This window comes from Procambarus clarkii, chromosome 5, assembly GCF_040958095.1.
Source record: "Procambarus clarkii isolate CNS0578487 chromosome 5, FALCON_Pclarkii_2.0, whole genome shotgun sequence".
Taxonomy (NCBI): domain Eukaryota; kingdom Metazoa; phylum Arthropoda; class Malacostraca; order Decapoda; family Cambaridae; genus Procambarus; species Procambarus clarkii.
The window spans coordinates 34,146,744-34,170,413 of record NC_091154.1 but is presented as its reverse complement, the minus strand read 5'-3'; the positions used below and the strand labels follow the sequence as shown (position 1 = coordinate 34,170,413).

Genomic DNA, 23,670 nt, shown 5'->3' with positions numbered 1-23,670 from the left:
CGGGGGCCACGTGTCTCAGATGATATGGGGGAAGACATGTTCCGATGATCCAGTTGTTTGTACTTGTTGATTTGACTACTTCCTTGTGGTTGGGCACGCCACATGCCTGATCAACACTGAAGGATATAGAGAATTACAAGAATGGATTACAAGAATGTAATCACTATGCTCTGTATCTTTATGAATGCATCCTCACAATCCCAATATACCTTCTTGTATATATATATATATATATATATATATATATATATATATATATATATATATATATATATATAATATAATATAATATAATAAATAAATAAATAAATATACATATGTCATACAGGGGGATATGCATTTGTAGTCCCACACCAGCTTTTTTTACCATTCTTCCAGCGGTATATTGTGATAAAATCTGGGCGAAATGCAGGCTCCAGAGAAAAATGAGGTTCTCTCTCTGCTGGGCACTGGGCTGAGGCAACGCTTAATGAGGTCATTAACTTCATTGTGTTTTGCATACCAGCGCTTGGAACTTTTACAATGCAGACCATGCAAGCCATAATTGGTCGACTACCACCTTGTTGTAAATGCACTTGAATTCAGTGGGAACTGGGGCACCAAGGTCATAACCCTGACCTACGGAGGGTCTGTGGATCTAGACCCATGCCTGTTGCAGATATAGGTACTGCTAAAAGAAGGTCCACTGCATGGGGAGCACCCACTGCTCTAAGGCTAGCTCTCTAGTGTTGTGACGCTGCACCAAGGAGCAAGGACCCAGTTAACTTCTACACCTCTAGGCTGTTTGTCTGTTTTTGTTGGGCCTGGTCTGAGTGAAGATGCTGTAAGTGCATCATTGATATTTGACTGAAAGTTTCGTAAAGATAAGTTTAGTGTATCTCCGTATTATAATTATCTTTCAATCTCTCTCTCTCTCTCTCTCTCTCTCTCTCTCTCTCTCTCTCTCTCTCTCTCTCTCTCTCTCTCTCTCTCTCTCTCTCTCTCTCTCTCTCTCTCTCTCTCTCCATATCTATCTATCTATCTCGAAATGTTTATTTTTCTCTTTTAAGTCAACACTGCCTCTATTTTTGTTTCATCCTTCATCATATTTTTCCTCTCCTGGCAAAGTAGGATTTTTTTTATATTTTCTGTTATTTTATTCATTTGGGTTCCTGTTATGTCAGCTTTCCTTTTTACACTTTTATCAGTTTTATTTTTGACAAATTTATTACATTTTACAATATTTCCTCTGACATCGTTCGTGTTAGCCAGGCGCCGGAAGTGTCAAGTATTTAGGAAGTGATGCAAAATAAATGAGCTACTTTGGGAATTGACTCTCAAAGTTTAAAATTATTTTGAATTGGTGAGGAAATTCTTAGGTATTTTGTATTCAAAGCTATCGAGGGTAAAGTTCAATACAAGCTTCGGTTAAATGAGATTTATTTTGTATTTTTTTCCGCTGTAAGGGGAACGGAACGGAACTATCAGGAGAAAGCGCCAAGCCATTACGACTATATAGCACTTGGAAGGGGTCAGGATAAGGATTTGGGATGGGACGGCGGGAAAGGAATGGTGCCCAACCACTTGGACGGTCGGGGATTGAACGCTGACCTACATGAAGCGAGACCGTTGCCAGGGGAGAGGAAGCCTATATCGAAGGTTTAGGTTTATCGAAGTTTCATTATAAGCCAATTACTGACTCCGCACGATGCAATCCCACAACAGCTGCCCTGACTCACAGGCGCCTGTTTCTTGCTACCGTTCAACAGAACGTTAAATGGTCGCTGAGTCAAGTAGCGACCAGAAGCATAGCTTATAGTTAAGGATAAACTGAATGTTTGGTATTGGATCAATTCAAGGATTAACGTGAGATGGACGTTTAACGATCAGGGAATAAGCTGACTTTTATCGTTCAACGACGGCCGGTGAGCTTTTATGTTAACGTGATTAATGAAGATAAGTTTTAACACGTCAAGCATTACCATGATTGACGAAAGTAAGCTTTAATATGATTAACGCAGGTAAAATTCAAGTATTTGTCGAATTAAACAAACTTTTAAACATTCTAATTAAAACGAATTAAAATTCGAGACGAAGGTCAAGTCAACGATATTAAGTTCAAGAAAAAATGAAAAATCTTAAGCGCTTAACGAGGCTGAAGATGAGCGAGATAAGCCTCGTGATAGTTAAGCCAAGCGCAACGAACGCTTAACGTAGGATGGGGGACGGTGGGAGAGCTTAACGAATGGATAGGAAGGGAAGGAGAGGTGCCAAGTGAAGGCAATCTAGGCACCCTTGATCCGTTAATCTTTGTTAAATCCTCTTTTCCAGTCCTGCACTCAAACTCATCCCCTACCCCCCCCCCCCTAGACTCCCTCCTCCCTTCATACTCTCTCTCTCTCTGTCTCTCTCTCTCTCTCTCTCTCTCTCTCTCTCTCTCTCTCTCTCTCTCTCTCTCTCTCTCTCTCTCTGTCTCTCTCTCTCTCTCTCTCTCTCTCTCTCTCTCTCTCTCTCTCTCTCTCTCTCTCTCTCTCTCTCTATCAATTCAAATTTCTAAACTATTAAAACAATTTAATTCAATATATAGGAATCTTGATATCATAAAAACACATTAAAAACTTTCCCCCCCCCCTGGTAGTTACAATGATTGTGTGTATAAAATTCTATTGGAAAGATTGGAAGAGATTCTGTGTTGGGTAACCCGGTAAACATCTTGACCAGACAATACAAGAACATAACTTTAGTACAAGGACAGGTCAAAGTTTCTTTCTCAAGCTTACTCTTCACTTTAAGTGAAGAGAAAGCTTGCTTTCTTCACTTAAAGAGATTATAATCATTCAGTTGACTGGACTAATTGATGCAAAATTGTTGAGTGTTAATCAGTGAATGGAATTTTATTGAATCTTCATTTATAAAAATAATGAATTTGATCATATTAATGTAAGTTCAGTGGATTATATACATTAGATGATCATATTAATGTAAGTTCAGGGGATTATATACATTAGAAAGGTTTGTAATTGGTTCGATTTTCGATAGGTATAAAATTTCGTAAAGAATAATTGTATGTGTAATACATTACAAGAATGGAGGAACTCTCTGTGTCAATTTCTACATGTCACAACCGTTATTCGATATCATGTTTATGGTTCTTAATGTACTCCGGTGTAAGGCTTATAATCACAAACCCGTGTGTTCTCTGTCAGTATTCTTTGATGACGTGTTGAAATACGCAAACTTTGGCAATTTTCGTTTAATGTTTCCCCTATGTGGATACTTACGGTGATTAAATACGAAAGTACTTAAGGAAATTTCTGTCTTAATCCTTCCTTCGTGGTCTGACACTGTCACATTGTTCATCGCGTGTTAAATTTCTTCGTGATACACACACACGCACACACACACACACACACACACACACACACACACACACACACACACACACACACACACACACACACACTCACACAGTTTCCTTTGACAGTTGAGAGGCGGGACCAAAGAGCCAAAGCTCAACCCCCGCAAGCACAAATAGGTGAGTACACACACACACACACACACACACACACACACACACACACACACACACACACACAATGTCAATGTTTGCAGATGACGCAAAATTAATGAGAAGAGTTGTGACAGACGAGGATTGTAGGATCCTCCAAGAGGACTTAAACAGGCTGCAGAGATGGTCAGGGAAATGGCTACTGGAGTTTAACACCAGTAAATGTAAAGTTATGGAAATGGGATCAGGTGACAGGAGACCAAAGGGACAGTACACAATGAAGGGGAACAGCCTACCTGTAACGATTCGAGAAAGAGACCTGGGAGTGGATGTGACACCTAATCTAACTCCTGAGGCACATATAAATAGGATAACGACAGCAGCGTACTCTACACTGGCGAAAATTAGAACTTCATTCAGAAACCTAAATGAGGAAGCTTTTAGGGCGCTTTACACTGCCTACGTGAGACCCGTCTTAGAGTATGCCGCGCCATCATGGAGCCCCCACCTGAAGAAACACATAAAGAAACTGGAGAAGGTTCAGAGGTTTGCGACGAGGCTTGTCCCAGAGCTACGAGGGATGGGATATGAAGAGCGGCTGAAGGAACTGAACCTTACGACACTAGAGAAAAGAAGGGAGAGAGGAGATATGATAGGGACATATAAAATACTCAGGGGAATTGACAAAGTGGAAATAGATCAAATGTTCACACGTAATAATAACAGAACGAGGGGACATGGGTGGAAACTGGAAACTCAGATGAGTCACAGAGATGTTAGGAAGTTTTCTTTTAGCGTGAGAGTAGTAGAAAAATGGAATGCACTTGGGGAACAGGTTGTGGAAGCAAATACTATTCATACTTTTAAAACTAGGTATGATAGGGAAATGGGACAGGAGTCATTGCTGTAAACAACCGATAGCTAGAAAGGCGGGATCCAAGAGTCAATGCTCGATCCTGCAAGCACATATAGGTGAGTATATAGGTGAGTACACACACACACACACACACACACGTGTATATATATATATATATATATATATATATATATATATATATATATATATATATATATATATATATATATATATATATATATATATATATATTTTTTTTTTTTTTTTTATTCGTTCAGCCATTTTCCCCCAGGGTCTGAAAATGTTGGAGGCAGTGCCCGAGCTGGCCACACTACCGCCAGAAAGCGAGCGCTCGAGCAGCTGTTCGTTTCCCAGCAATGGGCCGGAATTGCTGTAGAAGAAAAAAAAAAAGACACATGCACACAAAAGACTGAGGGCGAGAAACAGAAGGAAAATAACAGCCGAAAAACATAGACAGACGGTAACAGACAGAGAAGCAGAGAGCGAGAGAGAGAGAGAGAGAGAGAGAGAGAGAGAGAGAGAGAGAGAGAGAGAGAGAGAGAGAGAGAGAGAGAGAGAGAGAGAGAGAGAGAGAGAGAGTGAGTCATACAGTGTGTGAGTGTGCTTGAGAGAGGGCAAGGTATTACAATGTATGCATGTGAGAGTGTATGCGTGCTTGAGAGCGAGTGAGAGCGAGCGAGAGAGACATCCCTAGAATGTATGTGTGCTTGGGAATGAGGGAGAGATATATAACCAAGTTTCGGCGATGGAATAAGAGATAGGAACGTGTATATAAACAGTGGGGTTCGGAGCTTCGAGTCGGCTCAGATGCGAGCGTCCTCTTTCCTCTAATGCATACCAAGTGCTCCTCACTAGTGGCGAGGGATAGTGAGAGAGGGATAGTGAGGGGGGGGATAGTGAAGGAGGAAGCCGGAGGATAGAGCTTGTGAGGGGTTTTGGCAAGGGGAAGATTATGCGTTTTGGCAAAGGGGATGGAAGTGGCAGGGGACAGAAGAAGGAATCAGGGACAAAAACTGGAAGATGAGACAGAGATGGAGGGTAAGGTGACAGAGGCAGCAAAGAGGAGGTGATAGAAAACATGAAGAGATGCAACAGAGACGCGACAAACGGCAACTTTGTAAACACGAAGAAACAAAGACAAGCAAGATGTGAACGAGATGAGAGCCAGGGAGGGGCCAGAGGTTAGAAACAGGAGGAGATAAAAGAGAGAAGAAAAAGAATAACCTATAAAGTGAAAATAAAATACCCTTGTGTCCTCTAGTCACTACCCACGCTCACGAACCCTGGACCATATACGAGATACGAAATAAGCCAAAATGGGTTATTAATTTTGGCTAATTATTTCCATGTGGACACACGTTCATAAGTTTACACCTTCTCTTGCATTTCGATTGAGTTGTAAACTCCTCTCCTAAATGTGATATTAAGTCTATTGACATAAATACTGAAACATGTCCCAGTGGCATTTGTCTCATGTGCAGCATCTCCAATGAATATTTTTTTGTAAATGATCATTTGCATATTATATTTACAGGGGAAAAGAAATAATTCTGTATTTTTAAGCTGCGGGAGTTAATTATTTTGAGAAAGTATTGGCATAGTTTTACCCGTCACACAACTGGTTTACTGGTGAGTATTAGTTGAGGATGAGTTGTGGATCAATGTACTCTGTGGATGTCCTCTTGTAAGGTTGCATTAGCTGGTAGATTAACGTAGATTTGTGTTCTGGAGTAAATTGTCTTGCAAGTTTTTCACTGGAGATGCTTCTAGTGTTGGAGTAGGGGGAGAGGTGTTGGTGCTGATAGTGGTTATTGTTGTCGGTGATAGTGGTGGTTGTGGGAGTTGGTTATGGTGGAATTAATGGTGTTGCAGAGTTGATGTTGGCGGCGGTGGTGGCGGTGGTGGTGGTGGTGGTGGTTGGTCTTGTGGGGGGAGGGGGGTGATGTTGGTGGGTGCGGTGGTTGGAGATCAAGACGGTGGCAAGGATAGTGGTGGTGAGGTGGTAGTGGTGGTAGTAGTGGTGGTGGGTTTCGCTGATGACCCACCCCCTGGTGTGTGTGTTATATTCGCTGATGTCTTGGTATGGAATAGTTTATCTCTGTCTGCCTACACCCCCCCCCCCTCTCCCTCCTACTCAACCCCCCCCCCCCTCTCTCTCTCTCTCTCTCTCTCTCTCTCTCTCTCTCTCTCTCTCTCCATACTTTTCCTCGATTATTTCGTTGTTCTGTGCTCCACAAAGACAACAAACACACCGACCCCTCTAATTTTCAGGACCAGAGAACAAACGCACCGAACCTATTTCACGATCAACGAAGCAATTATATCATTCTCTACTATTTTTGTATATTTATAAAAGCTTTTTTTTATATTATTTATATTCTTTTGTTCTTTAAATCATACTGAAATAAATATGTGCGTCTATTCACCTGGAGGAGCAATCTACAGATATGAGCGTGGGGCCAATTAAGGGCCCTTACTTGGAAGGGCGAGAGATCAAGGACCCTTACTTGGAAGTGCGTGGGGTCAAGCACCCTTACTTGGAAGGGCGAAGTAACTAGCTCATCAAGACTGTAACTCACTTAACTGAAACAATTTTTGGGGTTCAGTCCCTGAGCCCATAATGTAACCTTTTCCACTCCCGCCCACAGGATGGGTATGAGTGATAAAGGAACTATGAACTAAACTCCTCTAACTGTTTATTATTTTTCAATTCAGTTTTAGAATTGAGTATATCCTAATAAAGTGTTCCGTGTTCCTTCTCTCAGACAGTGAGCTCAGGTATCGCTCAACACACTGTTTATGTATCTTTTTCGTTAGCTTTTATAGTGTTTATTTCGTGTTACTTTAAGAACGGGTTTCCATGCCGGGGCTGCATACTCAAAAGTGGGTCCTACGTGGGTTGTATTTAGCGCTGGGAAAGGTCCCTTTGCCCAAGTTCATGATATATATTGTCAATACGCTGGCAACTTTGGCATAGTATAATGACGTTATTCTGCTAATGTGTACATCAGTCATTACATTACATCTCTGTCTGTCTGTCTGTCTGTCTCTCTCTCTCTCTCTCTCTCTCTAGCATGACCCGCGGCGCCAATTGAGTGTGTGTGAAGATTGCAATGTAGAGATGGATATTGTCCTGCAGTCTCCCGTCTTGATGCAACGCTTACATGCATGCTCAAACACTGCACCCTCCATACAACAGTTGTATTAACGCAACCACTGTAACAACAACAAATAAATACATGCAAATAAATTCGCATTTCAGATTGCATTTAGAGACCTAACAGCTGCATTTCCGGTATAGTTTCAGGTATTCACACATTAATAAAAAAAATATCCCCCTCAAAATCTCAACATGGAAAATATAGAAAATGTATTATTTTTGTTTCTCTCTCTCTCTCTCTCTCTCTCTCTCTCTCTCTCTCTCTCTCTCTCTCTCTCTCTCTCTCTCTCTCTCTGTCTCTCTCTCTCTCTCTCTCTCTCTCTCTCTCTCTCTCTCTCTCTCTGTCTCTCTCTCTCTCTCTCTCTCTCTCTCTCTCTCTCTCTCTCTCTCTCTCTCTCTCTCTCTCTCTGATATTGTAGACAATCTAGAATGTGCGGTAAATTTATTCTGATTTATAAATACATTATTCTGTAGACTTATATATGTATTTCTGTATATATGAAACTTTATGCATGTTGCACAGGGGGGGGAGGACATCAGCTTGCATTTTGAGTATATTTCTCTATTTTATCCAGAGTCTGGTCTAAATAGTTGCTGTCTTGTAGAAGATGGGGGGGGGGCTTGTTTTTGGCTAATTACCACTGTTGTTTCCCCTAATTAAGGATGCTTCTGTGTTGTGTGTGTACGCGCGCGCGCGTTTGTGTGTGTGTGTGTACTCACCTAGTTGTGCTCGCGGGGGTTGAGCTCCCGCTCTTTGGTCCCGCTTCTCAACAGTCAATCAAGTGGTGTACAGATTCCTGAGCCTATCTACATTTGAAACTGAGTATGGAGTCAGCCTCCACCACATCACTGCCTAATGCATTCCATTTGTTAACTACTCTTCTTATTATTTCTATGTGTGTGCGAGTGTGTTTGGGTGGACGGGCTGGTGTGTGTGTGTGTGTGTGTGTGTGTGTGTGTGTGTGTGTGTGTGTGTGTGTGTGTGTGTGTGTGTGTATGTGTGCGCGCGCGCATGTGAGCGCTCGCTCTCTCTGTCTCCTCCTCTCTTACCTATTTGTGCTTGCTTATTCGTGTTCATTTTTGTATGAGCTTCAGATCCTGGGCCCCCTGTTTGTTTTTAATTACGCAGTTTCTGGACCCCTCCTTAAACTCTATCGTAAGTGCATTTAAAGCTACGAATGAAGTTAGTGTTATAACGTTTATGAATGCAATGATCTTACCCGCCCAGTTACCCCGCTTATATAGTGTTCAACCCCATTACAGCTTGAATGGTTTGAGCTCCCATTACAGCTTGAATGGTTTGAGCTCCCATTACAGCTTGAATGGTTTGAGCTCCTATTATCGCCTACACAAACACCGGTCAATAATTACGAATAATTCTCCATGGAAAAAAATGCAATCCTCTGGATAATTAAAAAAAAATCGGGAAAAGTATGTCTTTAGCAAAGAATAATTTGGATAAATAGAAGCAAATCACCACCACATCCCCTTTAATAATGCAACAATCCCCCAGTCATTAACAAACAATAATTACGGAAAATAAAAATGACCACATCCTCTTCAATAATACCCCCTCCCCCTTCCCCTCCCCCTTCCCCTCCCCCTTCCCCTCCCCCTTCCCTTCCTCCCCCTTCCCCTCCCCTCCCCCTTCCCTCCCCCTTCCCCTCCCCTCCCCTCCCCCCTCCCCTCCCCCTTCCCCTCCCCCCCTTCCCCCACCACTCAACCAAACCAAAAACATTAAATGATAACAATAATGCCAAGGGAAGGGAGGGAAGAAGAAGGAGAAGAAGAGGAAGGGGGAGGAAGGCATAACGGAAGTGGGCACCCCTCCCTCCCATCCCCTACCTTTCCTACCTTTCCTACCTTTCCTACCCTGCCACAGTGCCAGAGGCTCAGGGGCCCCGGTGCCATTAGAGATATATTTACCAAACACCTCTGTTATCGGCGACATTAGCCAGCTCTCAGGTATCCTGAATTGCACCTTTATCGCCATAACAGGTGCGCAGCGCCGTGCGTATTGGCCCTGTGCTCTTTATACTGATTGACCAGTCAGGACGTAAGTAAACATGAATGGCCTCCTGTGTCTGATGCCGAGAGCTCGATCCCCTCCACCTACCCCACACCACCACCCCACACACCTCTTCTCACCCCAGGAGGGATTAGGCGGGGGGTGATGAAGGGGGGTAGGGATGGAGATTAGGAAATATGGAGTGGCAGGAAGGGGGGGGATTGGGAGGTAAAGAGCTTGGAGAGAAGAAAGGGCGCGAGGAAAGGAGTTACAAGGATGAAGGGAAGGGATTGGAGGTAAGAATTAGGTAAAGATCGAAGTTGGAAAGAGTAGAAGCCATAAAGTGGGATCGAACACTACACAGTGAACCATAATGATCTTGACCTCATGGCATGACCTCTGGTGATGTCGACGTGTAAGATGAATATATATGAATAGCCACTCAACCTGCAGAAGCATGAGAGAATATCTACTAGGAATGTCGCGGGAAACAGAACTTGCAGAAAGGCATCTCTAGACACCTACCTTGAGGTTACCTTGAGGTGTTTTCGGGGGCTTAGCGACCCTGCGGCCCGGTCCTCGACTAGGCCTCCTGGTTACTGGACTGGTCAATCAGGCTGTCGGACGCGGCTGCTCGCAGCCTGACGTATCGGTCACAGCCTGTTTGATCAGGTATCAGACGTCCGATACGGCGGACGTCTTCACACAGAAGTCACAAGAGGCAGTACTCGTCCCCTGTCCAAAAGTAGAAAAATTCAAGATAGAATTTACCTTTATTAAGATGGGTAGTGCAAGAATAGGAAACAATTACACTGAAAGACATGAAGAAACTATAAGAATGAGAGAAGGCAAAGAGCAGAGTCACGCACAGAGTGCCGGGAATGAGCACCTCAGTGTGAGAAGAAAGGCGGAGAGATAATTTGATAACAAGATAGCAGGTCAAGTTAAGATATCAAAGAGGAGATGAGCTCCTTCAAAAATCAGAAAGAGAAAAAGACCCGGGAGTTGATACTACAAAGGACCTGTCTCCCGAAGTCGACATCAAACGAATATCATCAGCGGCATATGAAAGGTTGACACAAGGCTGTCAGTACAAAGACTGCCTTCAACCAATCTGAAGGAATCCTTATTCAAAACCTTGCGTGTCATATATGTCCTCAGATTAACCATGGAATATTCGGCGCCTACGTGGACTCCTTACCTTCTCAGACCCCACAACCACCGGGGCTGGACGGTAGAGTGACGGTCTCGCTTCATGCAAATTGGCGTTCAATCCCCGACTGTCCAAGTGGTTGGGCACCATTCCTTTCCCCCGTCCCATCCCAAATCCTTATCCTGATCCCTTCCAAGTGCTAGTCGCAGTGGCTTAGCGCTTTCCCCCCGACAATTCCCTCTTTTCCTTCTTACTTTATCAAACACAAAACAAAGCTAGAGGAAGAAATGGGTTATTCTAGTGGACATGATCAAGGCATAAAATACTTAGCGAAACTGATTGGGTTGAAAAACGGTAAATGTTGTCAATATATATCAACAGAAGAAGGTATCGCACTAAAGGCAGAAATAATCAATAGAGATATGATAAAGTACTCTTTTTAACCTTAAGAGTAAAAGGATAAGGGAATTAGTGATAGAGGTAGAAGGTACCACTAATACCTTCGGTATTAAGTATTAGGTAAGATAGCAGGATGCCACCCAAATCATTAAAATTAAAAACATATAATGATAGGAGATGTTAAGGTCGGGGATCATTGCCTGACACGACCGCCGGCTAGAATGGCAGGGTCCAGGATCTGAAGCCACACACAAATAATTGAGTTCAAGAAGGCGAGTACTCTCACATAAACGTAATCACATCAGCAGCATATGCTAAGCTGGCGACCATCGGGTCATTTTTCCGTAACATGAACAAGGATGCTTTTAGAACATAATATATACTGAACTAGTATAAGTTCGACCAACACGAGAGCACTGGAATATACGTAAAAACTTGATATTAATAAGACACTAAAAGAACATTAAGACAGTAGAGAGGATGGCTACATGACAGGAATTAGGTGGAATGACCTACGGGGACATATTGAGGCAATTAAACTTAGTGATACACGGGAGAGAGAGGGGAGAAATAGGAGACATGATCTGGATATAATAAATACTCAGTTGTATCAATAAAAAGCATAGCGAGAGGATATACACGGAAGGTAGGGACGCGGATGAGCCACAGGGATGTAGGGAAACACTTCTTCAGTGGAAAAGTAGCACGAAATTAAAAGAAAGTTGCAAAAAGTAGTTGCTATCTCCCCCTCCACATAATTAAAAAAAAACAGATATAACAAGAAAACAAGACTCTGTTGGAAAGACCAGGGCCCTAGAGCTGGAGCACGGTACTGCAGACACTGTTAGGTAAGGCTTCTCAGTTACGAACGCAATTACAGCCTGAATCAAAAACATAAAGGAAGAATGAATTAGAGAAAAAGAAAGTTAAAGAAAGACTGGGAGAGAGAGTCTTTGATGTCTGGTGGGCTCTCGCTCTCTCTCTAATATGGTTATATGTGTTCTCTCACACGTACAGCCCTCCTCTCGTCTCTCCCTCCCTCCCTCTCTCTCTCTTGCCCCCCCTCTCCCTTTGTCTTTAGCTCCCTTTCTCCTCCCTTTATCACAATTTCGCTTCCCCCTACCATCGATCGTGCTGAGTACCTCTTTCATCCTTCGTCTCATTCCATTATTACATCCACTCCTCTTTGTGCCGTGTTAATTTCTCATAATTTCACCCTTCCTCGCGCCCCGCCGCCCGTCCCCCCTTCCTCACGCCCCACCGCCCGTCCCCCCCCCCTTCCTCACGCCCCACCGCCCGTCCCCCCCCCCTTCCTCACGCCCCACCGCCCGCCACCCCCCCTTCCTCACGCCCCGCCCCCGTCCCCCCTTCCTCACGCCCCACCGCCCGCCCCCCACCCTTCCTCACGCCCCGCCCCCGTCCCCCCTTCCTCACGCCCCGCCGCCCGTCCCCCCTTCCTCACGCCCCACCGCCCGCCCCCCACCCTTCCTCACGCCCCGCCCCCGTCCCCCCTTCCTCACGCCCCGCCGCCCGTCCCCCCTTCCTCACGCCCCGCCGCCCGTCCCCCCCCCTTCCTCACGCCCCGCCGCCCGTCCCCCCCCCCCCCTTCCTCACGCCCCGCCGCCCGCTCCCCCCCCCCCTTCCTCACGCCCCGCCTCCTGCCCCCCCCCCCCTCCCCACACCCAAATAGGTCACTCACCTTTTCTTGGTTTTTCACCGCTCACTTTGTTTACCTTGCTTTATTACTTCTCTTTCATGTGTGTGTGTGTGTGTACTCACCTAGTTGTGTCTGCAGGATCGAGCATTGACTCTTGGCTCCCGCCTTTCGAGCATCGGTTGTTTACAGCAATGACTCCTGTCCCATTTCCCTATCATACCTGGTTTTAAAATTATGAATAGTATTTGCTTCCACAACCTGTCCCTGAAGTGCATTCCATTTTCCCACTACTCTCACGCTAAAAGAAAACTTCCTAACATCTCTGTGACTCATCTGAGTTTCAAGCTTCCATCCATGTCCCCTCGTTCTGTTACTATTCCGTGTGAACATTTCGTCTGTGTCCACTCTGTCAATCCCTCTGAGTATCTTATACGTTCCTATCATGTCCCCCCTCTCCCTTCTTTCTAGTGTCGTAAGGCACAGTTCCCTCAGGCGCTCCTCATACCCCATCCCTCGTAGCTCTGGGACGAGTCTCAGAGCTACGAGGGATGTGTGTGTGTGTGTGTGTGTGTGTGTGTGTGTGTGTGTGTGTGTGTGTGTGTGTGTGTGTGTGTGTGTGTGTGTGTGTGTGTGTGTGTGTTTTAGTGCCTTATTTTACGTAGTTTTTGTTTTATTATATTTTCAAGGTTACTGAATATTTCCTCCTCCATTGTCTCTTCCTCATATCACTTGCTTTATTGTGGGATTATAATTAATCCCGGTCAATTAATCAACAAACACTACTTGCATAGAGCCGACACACTGCCTCAACTATTTTACACTCATCATGTGACAAAATTCATCAAGAAACGAGGGTAGGCCTGGTGCTCGTCTATAGACTCCCTTTCATATGATCCACTGACTTGATGTTCCAGTCACCTGGGTACTAGGAGATTCGAACCCTGGCCCCGCCACGTGTGCGTGAGGCCCAAGCTCTATCGACCGGGCTATCTATCGACCGAGCTGTCTCTCGGTCTATCGACCGAGACTTGATGTTCTGAATACCATCGCACTTCTGAGTTCAAATACGAATCTGCAGAGGAATTACTGATTATTCCCAACCACTTGGGCTGGATGGTAGAGCGACGGTTTCGCTTCATGCAGGTCGGCGTTCAATCCCTGACCGTCTAAGTGGTTGCGGCACCATTCTTTACCCCACTCCGTCCCATCCCAAATCCTTATCCTGAACCCCTTCAAGTGCTATATAGTCGCAAAGGCTTGGCCCTTTCCCCCTGATAATTCCCCTCCTTTCCTCCTTCCCTCCCCCCGAATATGTCTGCTTCATTCTTGAATCTTAAGATTTTCAACTCATTCTTATCTTAGCCCCCCCCCCCCCCCATTAAACAAGCCGTGTAGATATATGTTACGGATTTCTCAGCAGCAAATGCTAACCCCTAACAGACCTTCATTTTCATTTAAGCTTGCACACTTCCTCACTATCTGTTTATTCTATCTGTCTGTCTATCTCTTCTATTTTTTATCTCCAACTCATTCTGGCAGATATATTACAGGTAAACAAAAGTACTTTAAAAACCTTTCAATTCGACTAAATCCTTATCCTTATTTTGATTACCGTTTCAATAATACACTTTCATCATTACTCATTTATCAACACACTTTCATCAATTCACTTTGATCAATGTGCTTTAATCAAAACACTTTCACCAGTACACATTAAGCAAAATATTTACTTCTATTCTCTCTCTCTTATTACGTGTTTCAGCTCCGTCCTTCTCTTTCTTGCTCCACTGTCTCATCTTCCGTTCTCCACTGCTTCTTCCTTAATCTTCGCTATTTCCCGCTTTCTTCATCTTTTATTGTCAAGCTCTTCCTCGTCCGTCACTCAATCACCTGCTTTGTCTTGTACGAACTCCTGTGTACAGGAAATGGAAGTATGAATTCAGCTAAGCCTGAGCTCTTGGTTTTGTCTCGTAGGGGGTGTGAGAGTCTCGTTAAGGATTCGTAAGTTGTGTGCGAGACTCGTAGATGGCGTGCGAGACTCGTAGATGGCGTGCGAGACTCGTAGATGATGTGCGGGACTCGTAGATGATGTGCGGGACTCGTAGATGATGTGCGGGACTCGTAGATGATGTGCGGGACTCGTAGATGACGTGTAAGACTCGTAGATGATATACGAGACTCGTAGCGGGGAGTGCGAGGGACATAAAATCCACAACAAAAATAACACATATAAATCAAATTGGTGTTTACACTCGCCAGTCAAGAACAACGCGGAAAGTGATTGTTAAATGTTTATGAAAGCCGGACAGCAGAGGAGAAACGTAAACAGACCAAATTAAACAGCAACCCGCTATACGAACGCTAAAACGAGCGACGGATTTAACCTCGGATTTTTACGAACCCGGGCAAGGCTACTTGGTGAAATACAGCAACCCGCTTGGTGAAAAACAGCAACCCGCTATACGAACGCTAAAACGAGCGACGGATTTAACCTCGGATTTTTACGAACCCGGGCAAGGCTACTTGGTGAAATTTGCGCGCGAATGACGACCAATTTGATCCGTGTTGTGTTTCTGTCCGCGCCAACAGTCAGCGGATTTCCGAATGAGTTCCTGTAATGAAGGATTTTCAAGATACCGAAAGTTTTGCGGAGATATCCGTGAATCCGGTGTGTTTTTAGAGGGAGGGAGGGGGGATATCAGACGGATTATATACGTGTGAATCCGTAGAGCGTTCTTGTAAGAACTTGAAGATGAGGTCTGGGTGGGGATTTGTTAGCAGAAAATACCGTACAATAGCCGTACTAGCAGAAATCACCACGCAATTGCCGAACTAGCAAGGAAACACCGCACAATTGCCGAACTAGCAAGGAAACAGTCTACCGCCAACAGATACTCCATCTTAGAAACAGTAGAGTAGATGAAGCTCCGTCTTGAAGCAGTCGGAGTACAAAGAGTTGTAGATGTAATTATGTTCATGAACTGTAGATTTGATAACGAGAGGAACGTCTTTAAAATAATTCATTTGAAGCGTCCTCCCTCATTCACTCATATCCCTCCCTCATACACTCATATCCCTCTCTCATTCACTCATATCTCTTCCTCATTCACTCATATCCCTCCTTCATTCACTCATATCCCTCTCTCATTCACTCATATCTCTTCCTCATTCACTCATATCCCTCCCTCATTCACTCATATCCCTCCCTCATACACTCATATCCCTTCCTCATTCACTCATATCCCTCCCTCCCTCATTCACTCATATCCCTCCCTCATTCACTCATATCCCTCCTTCATTCACTCATATCCCTCCCTCATTCACTCATATCCCTCTCTCATTCACTCATATCCCTCCCTCATTCACTCATATCCCTCTCTCATTCACTCATATCTCTTCCTCATTCATTCATATCCCTCCTTCATTCACTCATATCCCTTCCTCATTCACTCATATCCCTCCTTCATTCACTCACATCCCTCCCTCATTCACTCATATCCCTCTCTCATTCACTCATATCCCTCCCTCATTCACTCATATCCCTCTCTCATTCACTCATATCTCTTCCTCATTCACTCATATCCCTCCTTCATTCACTCATATCCCTTCCTCATTCACTCATATCCCTTCTTCATTCATTCATATCCTTCACTCATATCCCTTCTTCATTCACTGGAACAATTACTGATGAGTACTCTGGCTGGAACTACAGATAACCACTCTGGAATTACTGATAACCACTCTGGAATTACTGATAACCCACTCTGGAATTACTGATAACCCCTCTGGAATTACTGATAACCACTCTGGAATTACTGATAACCACTCTGGAATTACTGATAACCCACTCTGGAATTACTGATAACCACTCTGGAATTACTGATAATTTAACCACAAAGTCGATAGCTAAGAGAGGGGGGGGGAATATCTGATAATAAACTGAACTGTAAACTAATGCTATCTCCTAATTGACCTTTGACCTTCGTTGGGAGTAACTCCTCAAGTGGGACTCAGAACAAACGCTTGAAGGAATATCGGAAAAAAAAGAATAATGAAATGAGATTTTTAAGGCTGTGGTTAATTGGAAGAGAGAATGAGTGGGTTCTTATTTTTGTGTTCTTGTCTTGCACAACCCTTAAGACTCTCCATGATAAAACTAAATCAATCTTTCTCTCTCTCTCTCTCTCTCTCTCTCTCTCTCTCTCTCTCTCTCTCTCTCTCTCTCTCTCTCTCTCTCTCTCTCTCTCTCTCTCTCTCTCTCTCTCTCTTTAAAAAAACAAGAATAATTAAGCAGAACAAATAGTCGTAGTTAATGAGATACGGACTTTCTTGACAACTCTCATCCTTAAAACGTATAGAGCGATGGAATTCTGCCTCAGAGAAACTCAAACATACTTTAATGGAATGGCTTTTTTTAGGTTTTTTTGGTCAACAAACTTCCTCTCGGCTCATTATCATTTGAGTGTTTGGTTGAAAGAGTTTTCAGGAAAAATTAGACTGGTGAGATCCACCATCAGCGTGGGTGGTTTTTATGTCTCAAAGTGAAGAAAATGTACAAAGAAACATCGAGTGAAGGAAGTTTTAGGATAGAGGCTTTCGTGTAGGGGTGGCGTGTAGGGGTGGCGTGTAGGGGTGGCGTGTAGGGGTGGCGTGTAGGGGTGGGGTGTAGGGGTGGCGTGTAGGGGTGGCGTGTAGGGGTGGCGTGTAGGGGTGGCGTGTAGGGGTGGTGGTGGTGTTGGTATTTTGTATTTGTTATATTGAGGTGTTTTGCTCTCTCTGTCTCTCTCTCTCTCTCTCTCTCTCTCTCTCTCTCTCTCTCTCTCTCTCTCTCTCCCTCTCCCTCTCCCTCTCTCTCTCTCTCTCTCTCTCTCTCTCTCTCTCTCTGTCGAAATACATCTCACATAAATTTCGAAATTAGTTTAGCATAGCACGACACCACCGTATTAACAAACAGAGTGCACTTGTTGACCCAACGCCACACATCCACACCTGTCAACACACAGAAGAGATGCTGCTGATTTTTGTCTGCATTATATAAAATAAAATACAAATTTGCTTGCAACCATTTAACCTCACAATATGTTCCTCTGCTAAGAAGAGGAGACCACCAAACAAGATATAGGACAAACAAATCAATGTTTTCTTTGCTCAAAGAGAGAAATAGGCATCTGGCGTATCTTTTCTTTGATCTGTCACCTTGAAATACACAAGTGACTGGTAACCAATACACTCTGTCACTTCAGCCAATCAAAAATCTTCTATACGTATGAATGGCTAATCGTGTAAAATAGGATTAAAAACATATCCAATCATATCGCATTGCTACAGATAAATGGACAGAGAAAAAGCGGGGAATTCTAACTTGCAAATTTCAAAGAAAAATAGCTAATGGCGTGGATATAATAATAATAATAATAATAATAATAATAATAATAATAAACTGAAACGTGTTTGGGAACGTGTAAACGTTGCCTCCATTTGTTTATTTTTTTGGTTTTGTCTACTGAGTTGTCCATTCAGAGTTGCGAATTCCAATTAACCCGAGTCCTGTTACTTTCGTATTCCGTTTCTGCGTCTTACGAAGCATTATATCACGAAACACCAACAACTCTCCCGGAACATAAACAACCCCCCCCCCCCTAAGGAACACGGAACATCAATAATCCAGGAAGCATCAATAATCCAACAGAAACTCCAACTGTCCACACACACACACACACACACACACAATCACCTGTTGATTGACAGTTGAGAGGCGGGACCAAAGAGCCAGAGCTCAACCCCCGCAAGCACAATTAGGGGAGTACAATTAGGTGAGTACCTATGGAACACCATGAGTAACACGGGACAACACAACCCACACGAAACACAACGATTCATACGCAATGTTTCGAAGCCCCACTAAACATGAAGCTGACTGAGGGTCTGTCAGCATGGTAGGGGTTGAGGAGGGGGGGTGAGGCCTTCTTAGGGAGGGGGAGTCGAGAAGGAGGGAAAGCAACTTAGTGGGAAGACAAAGAAAAAGAAAACTGTGAGTGGGTGAGAGAGAAAACTGGAAGGAAAGAGAGGGAAAATGGAGGTAGAGACACGTGGAGACGTAATGTAGATAATGAGGAGAAGGAGAAGAAGGTGGGAATGAGAAGAATGGACCGAAAGACTGAGTGATGGAAAGTGGAAGAGATACAGAGGACAAGAAGAGAATTTTAAACAAAGCCTTATGAAGGATTAAAAGAAGTGAAGGGAGATCGATTAAGGAATAGTTCTTCAATGGCAAACACGCGACTCTGAACAAGAACTTCCAAGACAATCATCAAAGCGAGAATTAGCAACATAAAATAAATATCCTTATTGCGAAATTACTTTCCTGTCTTCGCTACAGCAGACGACAAGAGGCAACAGGCCACACACGAGGGAAAACAGGAGGAGGAGGAGGAGGAGGAGAAGGAATAGGAGAAGGAAGAGGAGAAGGAATAGGAGAAGGAAGAGGAGAAGGAGAAGCCAGGACCCCTCTCCAACATGAGACACCAGAACCCTTCACTGATTAACAAGAGAACCTTGTCCCTTGATCCGATGCCCCCTCGAGGCCCAATAAGAGATGCTGGTGAAGGAGATCCACAAAGAAGGTCCAGACCTTAGAAACAAAGACCTTAGAAAGGTCATTAAAGATCCGACTTTATTTTAAAATGCAACAAGGAGCACCTCACTCTTAGTTGCAGAAGACAAGAGAACCGCTTTTAACAAAATAATGCTTGTAGCCTCTGTGTGTGTGGTGTGTGTGGGTGTGTGAGGAAAATTAATTTGGAGGCGCTTCTGGAGGGATCGTATACAAATTATTGCACTAATGAGCAGACCTCCTTAAATCACGGTAAAAGCCATCTGAGCTCCAGTAACTACAAATCATATCAGACCGCGAGGTTAAGAGGCCTGGGGGAAATAATATGCATAATGAAGAACGTGAGATAATGAGATTAGTCTAATCACTCATATTCACGTGAAGAACGAGACATACGTCATATCATCTAATAGAAAACGGTCACCAAAGAACAAGTTGCGTTCAGAAACACTAAAGATTACTCTTGTATACTGTATGCCTTAAGATATCTAACTTATCTTATGCCAGATACGTTATCCGCATCTGTTGGTTTTGGGGACCAGCCTCGCCAGCTAGAGACCTCAAATATTGTGGATAAAGGTAATATTAACTTTGATTATTGGCTGGAAGAGGTTTAATTTCAATAATATTTTAACTAAATATATGCAAAACGTAGACACATAAGTGTGATTACTTGCAAATACACTGTATACACCAGTCTACATACAAATATATACATATACACACCCATACCCCACACACCCACTCTGACCCCCACCAAAGCATGCCTCAGTCACCTGTATCACTCACCTAAAAATCGCCCTAATCACTTACAGGTGCGGCGGGACAAATCCAGGTGTTCCGGGTGAGGCCAGAGAACGTGCAGGTGAGAGCTGGCGACGACGTCTTCCTCAAGTGTGTGGTGGAGAACCAGCAAGGCAAGGCCCAGTGGACCAAGGATGGCTTCGCTCTAGGCAAGTACACACTTCCCCCTCTCAGCGTGCACCACCTTCAACAACATAGTTTGAGGCGTAGTTTGCACAGGATATAGCGTATTCGAACACCACAGAGGTCCTTGACGCTAGATAACAAGATAACATCATACGTAGCGCGCGCGTACACACACACACACACACACACACACACACACACACACACACACACACACAACAATGCGATAACACTTCAAATGCTCCCCAAAAAGTGATGTATTGCCGTGATATTTAGACAAAAATCAGCATCAATCCTAAAGGAGCGCGGTTGCCCATTCAGCTCGTTCAGATAGACGAGATGAATGGTCACAGACAGACACGAGTAGCCAGGGACCAACACATCTCAACCACTCGAGCTGGACGGTAGAGCAACGGTCTCGCTTCATGCAGGTCGGCGTTCAGTCCACGACCGCCCAAGTGGTTGGACACCATTCCTTTCCTCCGGCCCATCCCAAATCCTTATCCTGAACCCTTCAAAGTGCTATATAGTCGTAATAACTTGGTGCTCTCCCCCTGATAAAGCCCTCTTTCCCCTCCATCACAAGATGGAAGGCAGAATCAGTTTACTGAGCGTGATCTTCAGTGTTCATCTTGCAATCACTCAGAGTCTTCCAAGAAGGTGAAAGGCACGTGACACTCTTTCAGTCACCTTCTCCTCAGAGTTATTTGATGAAGGAAGAGATTCAATGTATTCAGAAAGTATTTGTTTTGAAACTGGCGCGCAAAACTTTTCGCGGAAAAACTATCCACTTTAGTGCGAAAAGGGACGGTAGTGTGCGTGTGAGCGCGCGCGTCTCTCTCTCTCTCTCTCTCTCTCTCTCTCTCTCTCTCTCTCTCTCTCTCTCTCGAATAATAAAATAACTTGCACAAAGCCCCCCTGAGAGTTAATTACATGAGGCTGATTGACGAAAATGATGTGACAGAGGTGGTTGAGTGCTGCTGGGTAACGCTGCCGCCCCCAACACCGCACTGTACCGGGGGGTAGGGGGTAGTTATCTCCTGTGATCGCTCCCCCACACCCCCCCCCCCTTCCTCACCAACCAATTCACGCTAAGCCTTTGGTGTGTGTGTGAGGGGGGGGGGGGGTAGTGGTGAGGGTTAGCGTGGCGGGTGTTAGATAGCGTGGCGGGTATTAGATAGCGTGTTGGGTGTTAGATAGCGTGGTGGGTGTTAGATATCGTGTTGGGTGTTAGATAGCGCGGTTGGGAATTGGGAATTGACAGGGGCTAACAAAACCGGCCTTGCGGCGTGGTAGCACACTAGCCCCCAGCATCGCGACCCCATTTCGTCTGGGTTCGAGTTCAACACGGGAGAGCATTGACCGAGTACCAGTTCTTAACTGCTCATCCAGCAGTAATTGGGAACCTTGTTGTTTATCAATTAACTGGCCGTATTCCAGGAAAAACTCCCTCGTGTAAGTGACCGAATCACTGAAACTGTTTTACCTGATTAACCTGAGGGGCCATTAACCCTAGTGGCCTCGACGAGGACAGGAAGTCGGCGGTTTGTCAAAGGTTTTAAATGGAATAAAGATTCTTAGGCTAACCCAGCCTTACCGCCGCCATCTAAGCCCTCTGTATCGAGGGTCAACATCTCTTTAGTTACAGTTTTGTAATCTATTTGAACTCAAGACTGTATCAGAGTGACCATCTCTACCAGGAGAGGCGGAAACAGCACTTCCTAGTACCATGCGAATTTGTTGTTTGTTATTTTAGATTTAGCTACTCAGAACGAAGTGTCAATGTAGCACGGGCTATGGTGAGCCCGTAGTTGAGTTCGGTTATTCGCGATAACCTTGTTACTGTGATATTTGGGTCAAATGGAGGTGGGGATTCCTCCGTTTTCCCGGTTTATTTTTCGCTTCTGTTTTAGTGCACTGGTTTTAGTCTCTTTAAATAACACCTTGCGAAGTCACCCGGTTCCAAAATACTATCCGTGTCATCCCGCCCCAAGAATGATGATGATTAAGCAACTCTCTGACGCAAAATACAGTGTCTGAAGCCAAGGTGATCGTCATGAGGTCCTCCCTCTGTTAGATATTTACACTGGGGGTTTATTGCCCCCCCCCTGGTGGTGCCCTGGTGGTGCCCTGGTGGTGCCCTAGTGGTGCTCTGGTGGTGCCCTGGTGGTTCCCTGGTGGTGCCCTAGTGGTGCTCTGGTGGTGCCCTGGTGGTGCTCTGGTAGTGCCCTTGCGGTGCCCCTGGTGGTGCCTTGGTGGTGCCCTGGTGGTTCCCTGGTGGTGCCCTAGTGGTGCTCTGGTGGTGCTCTGGTGGTGCCCTGGTGGTGCCCTAGTGGTGCTCTGGTGGTGCCCTGGTGGTGCTCTGGTGGTGCCCTGGTGGTGCTCTAGTGGTGCCCTGGTGGTGCTCTGGTAGTGCCCTTGCGGTGCCCCTGGTGGTGCCTTGGCGGTGCCCTGGTAGTGCCCTGGTAGTGCCCTGGTGGGGACGTCACTGGTGGGGAGGTCTTATCTATACACGGACATTATTTTATATATATAATTATAAAACTAGAGGCACAAGATTATTACTTGCTGAGCTAAATGAATTTTGGGATTCAGTTGGTGAGCCCATGTTAAGCCTGTGCCACCCGTGGGACGGGTATGGGGGGGGGGGAGCATAATAATTGAACAAAATCAAGTAAGACTTACCAATAAACAATGAGAAAGGGAAACGCTCTAAGCCTGTTAATAGGAGTCAGAAGATGTCTACTCCTATATCCTCCTGTGTAAACAAAAGCCAGTTCGTGGCTCCACACAGCCAAAGACAGAATACTTCAGCCCGTCCTCATCAACAAATGCTCTCTGATTCCATCTACCTTCCCTCCCCCCCCTCCCCCCCCCCCTCACCCCCACCCTCACCCCCTCTCTTTGAATGAGAAACAGTTCACACACGACTCACAACTGATGACGTTCGAACATTTATCGAACAGGGCTTCGCTGACGTTCGAACTCCGTGAATGATTCACCCACATACTTGAAACACAAATAATTGTCAATAAACCTAAACGCCTAACCTATACCTATGCCTAACTCTTAATATATAAGAATATTAATTTATATATATATGAAAAATAATCCTTAATACACAATTCATTAAAATTAATAAATGCGCCTTGGGTGCCGGCCGCCGCTTTAACGAGCCTAACCCTGAGGATCGCCAGGTTAAAATAACAATTAAGCGGCCTAATTAACGGTCCACATGAGGGCTTTATCCCGAGCCACTCTGGGGTAAACGGTCAATGATTTCGTGTTTGTTGTTTGAAATAAGATAAATGAGATCACATTATATTGTAATGATTGTATTTGCATATATAAAGCATATTCATGCTGGGCTTTGATTAAAAAAAAAA

General features: G+C 44.6%; 1 protein-coding gene across 1 annotated transcript in view; it reads left to right on the top strand.

Moving 5' to 3' along the window:
* The window catches only part of LOC138351614 (semenogelin-1-like), a 38,287-nt gene that overhangs the window by 9,243 nt on the left and 5,374 nt on the right, over positions 1 to 23,670 (top strand). Inside the window, exons 2-3 of the mRNA XM_069303591.1 lie at positions 19,839 to 19,933; positions 20,170 to 20,307. Coding sequence (XP_069159692.1) covers positions 19,839 to 19,933; positions 20,170 to 20,307 — 233 coding nt within the window. The remainder of the gene's footprint in view (positions 1 to 19,838; positions 19,934 to 20,169; positions 20,308 to 23,670) is intronic.